Below are 13,963 nucleotides of genomic sequence, written 5' to 3'. Positions count from 1 at the left end.
ATAAAATCCAAAATTTGGGCCAGGCCAGGCCCTTTTCCTGTCTGGGAGAAAATGATTATTCTATTATTACTTCAGAATTCAGAAAGGAGGGGAAAGTACACATCAGCATAGGTTGACGTGTTAAAACTTAAAGCTAAATTCTAATAACAATTTATTTCTTTTGTTGAATCTAATCATAAATCAAGCAATAGTCTCGTTCATGATTATTCCCAAATAAGATACGAACCTTAAGGCTAAAGCAAATTAAAAAAGGTACATTTTTCCTTAAAGAAAAAAAGAATATTAAAAAAGTTGGGTAAAAAAGTATCGATGAAAAAAAATATGGCCTAGTGAAAAAGACACGAAAATGATTTCGTCACAGTTCATCTTGATTTTGTTTCGTTGAACTACAGTGACCAGAGTTTCTTTTTTTTTTTTTCTCTTAGCTGAGCTGTGTGAGCAGAGTTGAAGTGTCATATTAGACTTCCTTAGTCACATGTAGAAAATGTTTGTACCGTACTCTACTCTACACACCTTTTAATTCTGTTGTTTTTTTCTTTTTGTTTTTACTTTCGAAGTCAGTTCTACAAAAAGACAAAAACTAGCTCAGTTGGTTCTATTCTACTCATAATTTATACAATTTGCCATGACATGTACCCATACCAGCATAAAAAACAGACATAATAGATAATGTTTCGAATATACACACCTCACAAAAACTACACTCACTCCATTCTCTTATCTTATCCACAATCATAACATATATATATATACCAAACCAAATTATAATATTGTAACCATCTTAACTTCTCAAAAGCACAATATTCCCTGTAACTTTCTTCATGTGACATATGTCATAAGTCTATAAATGTAACACAACATAAGAAGCAAAGTATAGCAAAAACCTCTTACGAGACTTGGACAAATATGCTTTGGGCACAAAACCTTGCTTCTCTTCTATATATATATGATTCTATTTGATCTTCTTTGACAAGTGCTACAATTTGTTTCATATAATTAAACCACATTTGCCTATTTAACATTTTTGTACACACTTATGATAAATCATCTCATAACAACAAACAAGCAAAATAATACTAATTATATTTCATTGCTTGCACTATATTTGGTAGAAGAGAGAGATTAGTAAATAAAGAAGAGTGATGGAATGAGTGGTTGCATATCTATTGTTTATAGTAAGAGAGAGAGAGAGAGAAAAGTAATTAATATTGTTAAGCGAAAAAAAAAATAATCAATATTTATGATCAAAAAGATAAAATTGTAATTTCACTTATTAATATTTTTCTATTCTTCCAACTTTATACCTAATATCAAATATTCAACAAAATAAAAGGAGAGCTACCATGCAAAACTGATGCTATCACCTATAATATTTCTATATATTTTTTCTATTGAGTAATATCAAATAAGAATAAAGGAGAGTTACTATCTTTATAATATGAAAAATAAAAGGCATATATAATACCTAACACCAACTATAAATATATCACAATGTGATTAAATATTAAATTTCACTTAATTTAATTTAATAAATATTACAAAATATTACTAAATTTACAAAACGCCACAAAGAGATAGTACTAAGCAGTAGATTACAATACTCTTGTCCCACATTGATTAAAAATTATTGAGCCATATATAAGAACATAATCGTTACTCTACTTATCACCAATTAGTTTTGAGATAGAACTCCACGATTTTTAATATGTTATTAGAGTCATATCCTTAGCAGGCATTTGATCTACACCTATATATCCAGATAATTAGTTAGCCGCATGAGATTCAAATAGTCTAAAGGTGCTTGAGATCTGAACAAAAATAAAACAAATAAAATTGCACGACATGTGATAAGGTGATTTTAAATTAGTGAGCAAAAATAGTCACCATTTTGAGAGGAATATTAGAGAACATACCATATATATAATAACATGACTACTCCACTAATCACTAATTAATTTTGAGATGAAACCTATAATTGTCAACATCTACTACTAATATCTCTATCCTTCCTACTCTGTATCTTCCTACCAAACATAGTCTTAATTTTTGCATGTAAGGTCATGCAGGTCATTTCACACTATCAAAGCCAAAACTGCAATGGGAGCCAAAGCAAAACCATAATGATATATATGGCACTTCAATCAAAATCTGCAACGCACTTACGCACGCACACTTCGGCTTCTCCTGCTTACACGTAATCGTTAGCCCTTTTCTCTTTTCTTTTTCTTTTGGGGATGAATTATGGTATCTATAAAAATGGTTTCTTTCCCATATCAACCAAAAATGAAAAGGAAGAACAACGCTGTAATAAAATAATAGAGATAGAGTCAAACCAGAGGAGGGAGTTGGGTTGAGTTGTTAGCAGTTATGGCTTCCACGTCACAACAAAACAATGGTTATGAAGATGGGTTCAGGTACGTGGTTGTACGCCCGGAGAAGGGTGGACTTGGTGACTTGTTTCGCTACGCGGTGATGGGTAACATTGTTAGTGGGCTAATGTTCTTGGAGAGCTCAGATGACGACATTTTGGGTAACGAGGTCATAGATAACAGGTGGGTTATTGTTGTTTCCATAATTGCTAGGAAAATCATAGCTTTATTTGGGAAACCCTTGGAGTGGACTGGATATCTGCTCGATTTCATTCTTAATCTCCTTTCCCAGAACGGTAACCTCATTGGCTTGTTCTGCAACATTGTCTGTGGTAACTTTAATACTCTTCTCCCCTCGCCGTTTTAATTGATTTGCTTACTTATTTCTTTATATGTATGTATGCATATCATGTGTTTGTTAATATTCCGGAACCCAAAATTTGGAAAATTTATAATTTTAGAGCAATTCATTGCAAGATGTTCATTTTCTGATAAAGAAACTTTATTTCTATGCACTATTTTATATGGAAAGTGCAATGTCAATGCTGATTAAACTATATGGTATGTTAGATTTTTGTTTTAGGGGAAGAATTTATTCTGCCCAAGTTCTGGAAAGAGCTACTTACTATTTGAGGCAAAAGGGTTATGGAAAATATTGGATTGATTTTTTTTCTTTGATTACGTTTGTGTTGGGAGGCAGGAAGGGTAGTGGTGCCGAGGAGGGGCACAGAGACTTTTATTAGTACAATTGGACAATTAGATGGGCGGATAGACCTTCACAAGGGGGAAAGCTTAGCCAGAGAAATTGATGGGGAGGTGGAAATAGGAACCCGGGCTCTTATGGACCTCTGCATTATGGCATCGAAGTTAGCATATGAGAATGCCCAAGTGGTTAATAATGTCGTAGTCCATCACTGGAAGGTCAGCTGTTAGATTGTCAATCACTCTTCAATTTTTATTTATTTATATTTTAGGGGGCCACCAAGTGAATCTATACGAGGTTTTCTAGAGACACTAACTTGGTTAATCTGAACTTCACAACAGATGCATTTCGTGGACTTTTACAACGGCTGGAATTGTAAGTATTTGTTAAAGCCAAATATTACCTGTAAATAAATGATCTTTTGTAATCCCCTTTATTCTTCTATTTTGTCTTTTAGAATAGCTTATGTTGGCACGTGTATATACTGGCTAGGTGATTTGTTGTAGCTTATTTTGTCACATGTATGTATTGTCTTTTAGAATAGCTTATTTTAGTAGATATATAAAATAATTAGAGCCTCTTTTGTGAACTCAACTTTTTCTTTCACCCATGTTTTCTTCCTAAAATTCAAATATATTATTTATTTCATTGTGGGTGGTTTTCCATCCAAATTCAATTAGAAAGAGTATTTCCTTGTTTATATGCTTTCCCCCTCACCTTTTCATGTTAGTTTTTATTGGAAAAACAGAGTACTGAGACAACTAGGCAAGTAAAAGTTACAACATACTAGAGAAGACGATTTACAACCATCTCCATAACAAATAATATGCTTTTCTACAGTCGAAGATATTAAAGAATCATTTAACGCAAACATTCCATGGCTTAGGCATCATTTGTTCCTCCTTATTTTGATTTTTGAATTTTCACCGTCATGTGATAGATTTCCAAAAGGAGCCGTCCACTCAAGTATTCATACTCTGCGACAAGCCTAAAGATGCAAATTTGATATTGATTAGCTTCCGGGGCACAGAACCTTTTGATGCTGATGATTGGATTACTGATTTTGATTATTCATGGTATGAGATACCAAATTTCGGAAAGGTTCATATGGGATTCATAGAAGCTTTAGGTCTAGGAAACAGAACTGATGTCACAACATTTCAAAGTAAGCTTCTAATGAATCACAGAGAGTCAAACGACAGTGATGTTTCAAAACGCACTCAACCATCTGACATAGGACAAGGTGGATCTTCTACGAGTGAAGGGCAACTCCAACCAGAAATGCTGGAAATGTCAGCATACTACGCTGTGAGAAGGAAGCTCAAAAGCTTACTAGACGAGCACAAGAACGCGAAATTTGTAGTCACCGGCCACAGTTTAGGTGGGGCATTGGCCATATTGTTCCCCACAGTGCTGGTGCTTCACAAAGAAATGGAGCTAATGCAGAAGCTCTTGGGTGTCTACACATTTGGACAACCTAGAATTGGTAACAGGGAGCTGGGGAAAATCATGGAATCCCATTTGAATAGTCCAGTCCCAAGGTACATCAGGGTGGTCTACTGCAACGATCTTGTACCTCGGTTGCCCTATGATGACAAAACGTTCTTGTATCACCATTTTGGGGTCTGCCTTTACTACGACAGCTTCTATGTTGAGCAAGTAAATATTCATGCATTCATGTTAACTTCGATGTTTTCATTTAATTTGGGCTATTTTATTTAATGTAATTTATGGTTCTTTGTGCAGAAGGTGAAAGAGGAACCGAACAAAAATTTCTTTCAGCTGAGAAATGCTTTTGCAGTGTATGTTAATGCCATATGGGAGTTGATAAGAAGTTATATTATGAAATACGTGTACGGGAAAGACTACGTCGAAGGGTGGTTTGAGATAGTGGTGAGGAAAATCGGACTTGCACTTCCTGGAATCTCAGCACATGGTCCAACAGATTATGTTAACTCCGTGAGGCTGGGACGTGAACACAGCCTTCATATGTCGTCTCTTTGAGGTTTCTGTTTTGCAGCTCGCATGTGCAGAATGGTCCAGTGGTCCTTAATAAAGAAAAGTCACGAGGAACAAAAGTCACTTTTAGGTATTTTGCTTGTGTTACGGGTAATGTCCTTGTTTTGTTTCCTTTTCGGTTTTGCATATGCATTTTGTGGGTGAATATAAGAAAATTCCAAGTTTTATTTGCTTTTGTACAACACAACACCCCAATATAACTTACATGTGTACCTATATCACGGTTTCTTAATGGAATGTCTGATGCTAAATTCATATGTTTGTTCAGCACAAATGTGGCCTCTACCTGTGCTGTTCAGTCAGTGCCTTGATTTATCAGTCCATTGTTTGCTATTAATCACAATAATGCTTAACATTACCACGAGGTGCCGTTTTTGCGAGTAATTAATTGTTTTAAATTATAATTATTAAATTAAAATAGGTAGAATATAATATGATAACAGTATAATATCTCGTGGTTATACTAGGGCTACCGGTTGGCTCTAGGACCATTTACTATTTCTGATAGCCTATAGATGGGATGTGTCCATATTTCATTGTACTGCAATATTTTTATACAGGGGAATACTAAAATTTTAATAAGGCAGACAAGGGAATTATTTTGGGCTATGTTATTCAGCTCCTAGGCTCTTGGAAAGCTTATTCTTGTGCGAGTTTCTCAACAATAATTCTGTATACAACATTTCCGAAGCTTATGATAAAATTTTGAAGGAGGACTAAAAATTGGAATTGAAAGGGAAAAAAAAAGGGACTAAATATGGGTTCTTCCCTCAGAATTCAAAAATGAAAAATCACGAGTTCTTGCAGCATTCCTCGCTTTATATTAGAGATTGTATCATTGGTAAACTTCTCCACGTTTCATACTGTATGAGCTGATTGGATTACACTGTTATCCAAATTTTTAAGCCTCATCATTGATTCTACGTGTCCCCTTAGATTGTGCAACTCTCCCAATCTGTGAAAGTTAAAAGACATGATGTCATGATAAACTATGGTATACTTTCACCAGAAGTTACATGAATTTTCACTTGCATATATGATCAAAAAACTAAGCTATGGTGTATCAGAAAAATTAAGATTCAAACTAGACTGATCCAAACATTAAGCAGTAAGAACCAATTTGTAGAAGTACCTGGCTATTTCAGCCCGGCGCTTGGCCTGTTCTGCAATCATCGAAGACTTACGCCTTCCTGTGTTTTCCAAATCTAAAGACATCAACCCTTGGAGACTTCTCTGAGAAAGTACCCACTTAGCTGCACGGTCTTCCTTTCCATAGTCTTTTTTAGTAGTAAAGGCAGTCTATTGAAATACACCCCCAAAAAATAATCAAGTAATAATAAGAACAAAGTCATCTTAAAGAACTAAATAATTTTGTATATAACAGAGGTAATAAAAGTACTTCTCTTGACCTTTTTATCAAATAATAGATTCCAAGCTTCTCCACTCAAAGCATACCGAACTGCAAACTTGATAATGTCAAGGGGTATGTAAAAGATGAGGCTATATAGCCATATGACTCCACCCCATCCCCATCCAATGCCTCTAATGTAAGCAAAGCTGATATGTGCATAGACAGCAATTAAGGTAGCCACCTAAAACATTGCACAAAAGTTTAGTAACTTTGCTTGGTTTAAAAGTTTCAAAATTAAGTTCCATTCAGTATTATTTAAGCTTAATTTCATATGTTCAGTATAGACAAAATTATAAGCATTTGGAAGACAATGTACCAGTTGGGCAATAACAAAAGCACACATCAGAAGAGCTCCTGGTCTCTCTAGGAAAGACCAACTTTGACTACGAGTAACGAATATAAGAGCCTGGCTGATTATGCTGACTTGCAGATACACAGCAGATGAGACTTCTTCACTGTTGCTGGACAATGATCTTACATGGAAATGTGTCTGCAGCCAAAATAAAACAGTTCAACATTAGGATTCAATTTTGATCATGTCTCATGAAATATATGAATTTTAAGTGTGTTTAGTAATGTACCTCAAAGAAGGTGGTGTCAATTATGAGCCAGTAAAATAATACAGTCACCAGTGCAAGATATGTGCCAATGACAACGCCTGTTGCGAAAATCTCTTTGAGCTTCCAACTGTCAGGCCTTGGAGAGGGCCTTACTCGATCTTTGGAGATTGTCATGATGGTTCCTATTACAAAAGTCATCCAGTTCTTATTTGATTCTGAGTTGTTAATATAGAACAGCTTTTTCTTTATTTATAGTAAGATCTTTCATAAAGTTCTAAGGCATATCCAGTAAAAAGCCTATGTAAAAACCTTCTTATATCTACTTTTGAATCCATTGATGTATTCTGTCACAGAATTAAGTATAGCTTTCTAGCCTTTACATAATTCATTTTTTGAAACAGAATTATGAAGTTATTGTCAATTTTACACATTATTACTTTCTACTACATGATCAAATTGTCATGTACTAGATGATAAGAGTAAATTTCATTCTTTCACGAATTAGATAGGTCTATTTTTCAGTTTATATCAAATAATATAAAGAGCTTATTAAGAAAAGAAAAGGGTTGTATTGTAAGAGAAGACCAAGAACATTACCATCATTGAGTATTGCTATAATCAAAACCATGAATGGTGGGAAGTCATACTCCCAAATCAATGCAAGTAGCACGAAGCCAAGCTGCAGCAGGTAACAGCAAGTGTAAACATAAATGATAATGTTAAAAGTAGCAGCATCAATGTCTAAAACCTTGTTCTTAAGTACACTAAGTGAAACTAAGCACTTCAAAAATTAAATATCACAACTTACCACAATCCTAATCGTTATAGAGACTGCATATATCTGCAATATTGTTCAAGATTAATCAGTGACCGAATTTTAAAAAGTTCAGAAGATAATGTCATGCAAGGGAATTACATTTTTGGACTGCTCAAAACAAAAGTGTATGAATGAGACTAGAATTTCTACTGACTATACAATATTATAATAATGTGAATGTAAATAAGAGAAGATTGATACTCAACTGTATAATTTTTCATTCGTTGGAATATAGCTCGGCTAGTTAAGACTGCACTGACAATCACACTTAAACCAGGCTCAGTTAAGACTATATCAGCAGCACTTCTTGCAGCATCTGTAGAATCAGCAACTGCTATTCCAATATCTGCTTTCTTTAAAGCAGGTGCATCATTTACCCCATCTCCAGTCATTCCCACTACATGTTTCTTCTCTTGTAAATTTTTCACAATTTCATATTTGTGTTCTGAAAGTTGCACAACAATAATCACATGAATTAGTAGGTATTATGATAAAAACTAAGAAGTACAAGGCTAAACATAATAGAAATACCAGGAAATACGCCTGCAAAACCATCAGCCTTTTCAATGAGCTCATCCACCGGGAGAGCTTCATGTTCATTTTTATCACGAGCTAGCAATGAAGAAGAAGGATACATGTTCGTTCCCATCCCAAGTCTTCTCCCAGTCTCCTTTGCTATTGCCAACTGGTCACCTATGTAAACAAGCCAGAACTAATGATCATTGTTTTCTAAAAATTCTTCTCAGGGTCTTTTATCTTAATATTTTTTGACTAAATTAGTACATGTGCATCTACAAACCTGTATTATAGAATTTGCCACAATCATGTACCTGTAATCATCTTTACACAGACTCCAAGGTTTAGTGCTCTACGAATGGTCTCTGCACTATCATGTCTTGGAGGGTCAAACAAAGGCAAGAGTCCACAAAATGTCCAAGGACCTCCAGGACCCTCCTTGGTTTTCTCTGGAACTGCCTAAGAAGATAAATTATGGTTAAAAGAGTAGAGAGAACAAACACACAATTAAGCCCCTCCAATCAACAAACTAGAGTCAGATAACCAGTTCAGGAATGGAATGTTAGACTTTTGTCATACCTGATAAGCAACTCCAAGGGACCGCAATCCCCTTTCAGCAAATTTGTCTATTATGGTATGCACTTTAGCAGCAATCTCATGTTTTTCTTGGCAAAGATTTAAGATCTGTTATAATATGAAAAGATAACAGTTTCAGATTTTTCTACAAATGTTATGAATTTAAATACAAGAAAAAGGAAAGTCTTTGAACTTATTGATACCTGTTCTGGAGCTCCTTTGCTGGCTCTGTGCCAATTACCATCAGAATCGATGTATGTAATTGCGGTGCGCTTGTCCACTGGATTGAATGGCAAGAAGTGTACTTGCGTAATGTTTCCACGGGCCTAGATAAACAAGTAATTTAGCTTCATAATCCATAAAATAACAGTAGTTGCTAAACTTCAGTGCTTAAGTGACAGGTTTCTTGTCCCTACCTCCTTTGGATCGGCGAGCATGTTGACAATGGCTGCATCAATAGCATCCTGATTTTCCAGCCTTGATGCTCTGGCTGCTAGCAAGATAATTGTGTCTTTGTCCATATTTTGGTGAAAAACCTGAAAAATGTATATGTATGCAACATTAGCTTTTGAAATTTCTTTATTTAGTAGACATAATGCATGGTTTAACATGTGTACCTCAATGAGGTTTCTATCAACAGTGAGGCGGTTCAGGGTAAGAGTTCCAGTTTTATCGCTGCAGAGGATATCCATGCCTGCCATTTCTTCAATTGCTGTCATCCTTTTTGTAATGGCACCCTAATCAAATTAGAGATAAAACCATTACAACACTTCACACTTCATCATTATGGAAAACTAGTGAAATGGAATCTGCAGGAGACTTATGCCATGGCATTAAGATCCCATGTCTGAGTGACACAACTAAAATCATTCTAGTTGTAAATTACAACAAAGATCAAAACACCAGACTATAGTTGTAAAGGGGTGAACCTGTTGAGAGAGTCTATGAGAACCGATAGCAAGTGTCACAGACAACACTGTAGGCATAGCTATGGGTATTCCTCCAATTAAGAGAACAAGAAGGTTGTTGATTCCATCCCTGTAAGAGCGGTGCTGTATAGGGAACATGACAATGATTTCCAGAATCATTCCTACAGCAATAGAACAAATGCAGAAATTTCCAATGGAGGTAAGGACCTGTAGAAGAGGATGCAGCAATGTTACATGCCTTGTACTCAGGTTTCCATACATAGATAATTTCTAGTTTTTCAAAATATTATTAATGACCTGCTGAAAATGTCCAACAACTTCTGTTGAGTCAACTAAATGTGCTGCTTTTCCAAAGAAAGAGTTAACTCCAGTTGCTATAACAACAGCTTCAATTTCTCCATGCTTGCAGGTTGAACCAGAAAACACCTCATCACCTGTTCTCTTAGTGACTGGTAGAGACTCTCCAGTAAGAGCTGACTGTACACAACAGTATTAGACATTCTTACATTGTGATACCAATCATCTTAAACTCATCTAAAGAAACTACAAATAAGTCCAATTATAAAAGGAATATGCTAGGCCTTAAAGGGTTACTCAACAAAAGGCAATAAAATGCTTGCCTGATCAATTTTTAATGAATCCCCTTCTAGCAGGCGAGCATCAGCTGGAATAATATCTCCAAGCTTTATACCAATTATATCTCCTGGTACTAGGATTGCTGCATCTTTCTCTTGCCACTGGCCATCTCTGAGAACCTACAGTAAAAATTGTTAATTGACCTGATTATGTAACAAAGAATTCGATATTCTCGTAGACTAAGGAATTCATCAAAGAGGACCCTACTCTTGTTTTTGGAGCTAAACGGGCCATGAGGGCTGAAGCAGCATTTCCAGCATTATTTTCTTCTATAAAACTTATTGTGGAGTTGATTATTAGTAGGCAGATAATCCCTACAAAATCTTGCCAATCTGGACCTTGCCCCTGAAATGTGAGGATTAAGTATGTAAAGAAAACTATGGAATAAACAGAAAGTAAATGTCAGCATTAAATCTACTCACTCCACCATTAGCAAGGGCAATTGCCATCACAGCAGCAGCTTCCATGACCCATGATAATGGATTCCACATAAAACTAAGAAATTTCAATATTTTGTTCTCCTGAAATGTAAGTAATCAATTGCCTTAGAAAATAAGAGACATGAGTATCAATTTACAGAACCAATTTCCTTTATAGCATTTCATTTTGGTAATTTTGGATAAACTTATTTTCCTTAATAAACTTTTTAACTTGACATTATTGGATGACTTAGAGCCAAATTGCTCACTATGTTAATCCAATTTTTGACTATGCCTACTTTGTTTCAAAAACTGAAAAAAGACATTAGTACATACTGGCTTCTCTTCAAGCATGTTAGGACCAAAGATTGTCAATCTTGCTTCAGCATCATTGGATGAGAGTCCTTCCGGCGATGTTCTTAGTTGCTCAAAAACTTCTTCCAAGGGTAATCGTTCCTAGTAAGAACAAAATGCACCAACATTTTTTTATAGGATATGCAATTGAAAATGTAGTCAAATAGAATTGGAATTATTGAAAAAGAAAAACTTACCAAATCAACTCCTTCCCTATTAAAATTATCGGGATCAAGCAACGGCTTCTCCAACTCCTCAGCCATGATTTAGTCTTCAAATCCTGCATTTTTCATGAAATGATGAAATGTTTCTCATGAGCATTAGCTAAGTGGTGGTTTTGCAACTCACATGTACTAGTGTCTTTAATCATTAACACAGCTATATATGTACATATATATTTTAATTTATACTCCACACTAGTCAAGCACATTCAATCCAAGCATGTATTAAACCCAACACAATTCTTAACAAACATTAAGCTGTTTGATGAGGAGTTTAATGCGTATCTTTAACACCATTATTCTCATGAAGTAAATAAATCAAGACACAACAATTGAAGGACAGTACAAGTAACTAAATAATTGAAGCAACTTACTAGTAAGGCAAGATTTTGAAAGGTTTATTTACTTCCCAAGAAATGAGGAGAAGAATTACCAATTCCTCCTCTTTTCCAAGGATGAATAAAAGGAAATTGAATAAGAACGAACTATAAGAAGGGAGTACACTTCTACTGATATCATGCTCAAGATGGTTTGGTAGCTGACCGTTGGTTGGCACTATTACTAGTGACGTAGTATTAGTATAAACCTCATAACGAGAAGAGTGGAAAACACTCCACTGTACTTAGTACATGTCTTTATTCGGGTCGTGCCATTTTCCCACTATTAATTTTTACCTTGGCTGAGAATTAATTAATTAAACGAGATGAAAATAGTACCTATCAATATAGTTTAAGAGACTCTTCGGCCTAACTACCTTTCAAAACTGTACTTCTAGTTCCAACCTAACATTCCCTTGCACTTCCAATATATTATGACTTTGGATCATTATCTTTTATAGTATCTTGCTTACGATTTTAATTAATGTATATAAAAGATAAGTAGCTGAAACATTTGCCACACCTTTAGAAAACCTGGAGAGTCCGAACGTTACCAGATATTATTAGTGCCTAACACCCTTCTAAACATTATTAGTGCCTAACACCCTTCTTAAGCATCAATTATATTATTTGTTTATTATTTATAAGTACAATTAAATATCTTGTTGGGAATATATAGCAATGCTCAAATAATTTACCATGATTGGAATTGCCTATTTCTCAAATGTAAAATGTATAATTAAGTCTTTAGATAAGACCCACCTAAACCTAATCAAGTTAATAGTCTAACGTGTAATTTATCTAGCATTACTATGTTCTAATAGTCAAGAAGGAAATTTACATTACGAAAGTGATAATACGGTTATTAAAGGAAGAGAAATGCTAAGAGAAAATAGAAAAAGTGAGTTTCCTTAGCACTCATCAAAGCTATAAACCCGAATTAAAACAAAAATAAAGCTCAAAGTAAGCAGAAAACATCGAGTGCTAACGATTTTGCATCCTCTATTACTGTAAAAGTAATCTCTTGTAGTTTGACAGTAATATATTGTTAGGCTATTTTTAGCCTATGTTATGGATCCGATTTATGTGCATTCTTAGCTGTGTTGGGACGGAATTACGCTTGTTTTCTATGTTTTCAGGTTCTTTGGAGTAAAAGAGGTCTCGGGTGCAGAAATTCACTGAAAGACGTGCTGATGCCGAAGAAAAACTTCATATTTTGAGTTTTTGCATATCTCGGTCGCAGCGGATGAAGAGTCTCGCCGCGGCGAGATACGAGAAACAGAAACTGCCTAATTTTGGCACATTCTCGCCGCGGCGAGAGGAAGTGTCGCCGCGGCGAGATCCCGTACGGACCGGGGGTAATTTCGTCCATCGAACCCTAAATTTCAAGTATAAATAGAAAACTGCGATTGGAAGTCAGGGAGAGCGATTTGGAACCCTAAAACACAACGAGTGAGAGCTAAGGAAGAGCGTAGAGATTCAAGTGAAGATCCGGAATTCACCCTTAAACGTAGCTTCTTTTCTTTATTCCTCTTTAATTTATTAATGTTGAATATTGCTATAGGAATGGTTATGGATTTGTTTCTGAACTAAATTTCCCATTTAGGGAGGATGATGATTGTTGTTTAATGTTTTCCTAGTTAATGTTTAATTACCATTCCTCAATTCTTGTGTGTGTGAAATTATCTTAATTTGTGTTTAATTTCATGTTTAAGATTGATCACCTTGTGCATGCTCTATGATCTCAATTCAAAATGCGAAAAGTGAGAATTGAGAATGCTAAAATTAAGATAATCGATGTTCTATGTGAAACGAAAGTATTTACATGACTTATGTGACGAGTAGATTATTGCTTAATGCTGATTTCATGTTAGTTTAATTAAGGAATTAATTAGATAACATGTGATTTAGAATCTAGAAGATCTGAAAGGAGCTAGGTTATTTTATAATCGTCATTCACCCCAAGAATAGGATAGTAATTAATCATTAACAATTTGGGTAAACAACAACAGATTCTCCTCCCTATTGTCTCATCTTGCTCAACTTTAAACTCGTG

At 35.0% G+C, this 13,963-nt stretch overlaps 2 protein-coding genes across 3 annotated transcripts; one reads left to right on the top strand and one right to left on the bottom strand.

Moving 5' to 3' along the window:
- Window positions 1-2,095: 2,095 nt before the first annotated feature.
- Window positions 2,096-5,346, top strand: LOC115707205 (triacylglycerol lipase OBL1). Its single transcript, XM_030635090.2, has 5 exons — window positions 2,096-2,701; window positions 3,070-3,290; window positions 3,414-3,447; window positions 4,013-4,731; window positions 4,819-5,346. The coding sequence occupies exons 1-5, from the start codon at window positions 2,368-2,370 to the stop codon at window positions 5,074-5,076; spliced, it is 1,566 nt and encodes a 521-aa protein (XP_030490950.1). The 5' UTR covers window positions 2,096-2,367; the 3' UTR covers window positions 5,077-5,346.
- A 331-nt stretch (window positions 5,347-5,677) lies between these two features.
- On the bottom strand, window positions 5,678-12,206 carry LOC115707204 (ATPase 10, plasma membrane-type). 2 transcript variants are annotated; one of them, XM_030635089.2, is made up of 22 exons: window positions 11,905-12,206; window positions 11,507-11,589; window positions 11,292-11,411; window positions 10,959-11,057; window positions 10,744-10,881; window positions 10,521-10,655; window positions 10,198-10,377; window positions 9,901-10,107; window positions 9,589-9,708; window positions 9,388-9,507; window positions 9,175-9,297; window positions 8,975-9,079; window positions 8,710-8,854; window positions 8,411-8,572; window positions 8,086-8,324; window positions 7,871-7,903; window positions 7,660-7,741; window positions 7,084-7,244; window positions 6,819-6,992; window positions 6,501-6,683; window positions 6,224-6,390; window positions 5,678-6,046 (listed from the first exon to the last, which is right to left on the bottom strand). In XM_030635089.2, exons 2-22 carry the CDS (start codon window positions 11,570-11,572, stop codon window positions 5,950-5,952), a joined length of 2,856 nt encoding a protein of 951 aa, XP_030490949.1. In that variant the 5' UTR covers window positions 11,573-11,589; window positions 11,905-12,206; the 3' UTR covers window positions 5,678-5,949. The 2 variants fall into 2 exon arrangements, with proteins under 2 accessions (XP_030490949.1, XP_060972324.1); XM_061116341.1 differs by having other exon boundaries at window positions 11,964-11,986.
- Window positions 12,207-13,963: the final 1,757 nt, after the last annotated feature.

Source organism: Cannabis sativa, chromosome 1 (genome assembly GCF_029168945.1).
Source record: "Cannabis sativa cultivar Pink pepper isolate KNU-18-1 chromosome 1, ASM2916894v1, whole genome shotgun sequence".
Classification (NCBI taxonomy): Eukaryota; Viridiplantae; Streptophyta; class Magnoliopsida; order Rosales; family Cannabaceae; genus Cannabis; species Cannabis sativa.
The sequence above is the reverse complement of the archived record's forward strand: the minus strand, read 5'-3'. Positions and strand labels throughout refer to the sequence as shown.

Bases quoted from the DNA above. Each gene is read 5' to 3' on its own strand.
- LOC115707205 (XM_030635090.2), top strand. From the start codon at position 2,368: ATGGCTTCCACGTCACAACAAAACAATGGTTATGAAGATGGGTTCAGG. The intron at 2,702-3,069 runs GTAACTTTAATA...GTTGGGAGGCAG, and splicing joins GTTCTGCAACATTGTCTGTG to GAAGGGTAGTGGTGCCGAGG. The intron at 3,448-4,012 runs GTAAGTATTTGT...GTCATGTGATAG, and splicing joins CTTTTACAACGGCTGGAATT to ATTTCCAAAAGGAGCCGTCC.
- LOC115707204 (XM_030635089.2), bottom strand. From the start codon at position 11,572: ATGGCTGAGGAGTTGGAGAAGCCGTTGCTTGATCCCGATAATTTTAAT. The intron at 11,058-11,291 runs GTATGTACTAAT...CTTACATTTCAG, and splicing joins ACATGCTTGAAGAGAAGCCA to GAGAACAAAATATTGAAATT. The intron at 8,855-8,974 runs GTATGACAAAAG...TTATCTTCTTAG, and splicing joins CCCTTGGAGTTGCTTATCAG to GCAGTTCCAGAGAAAACCAA.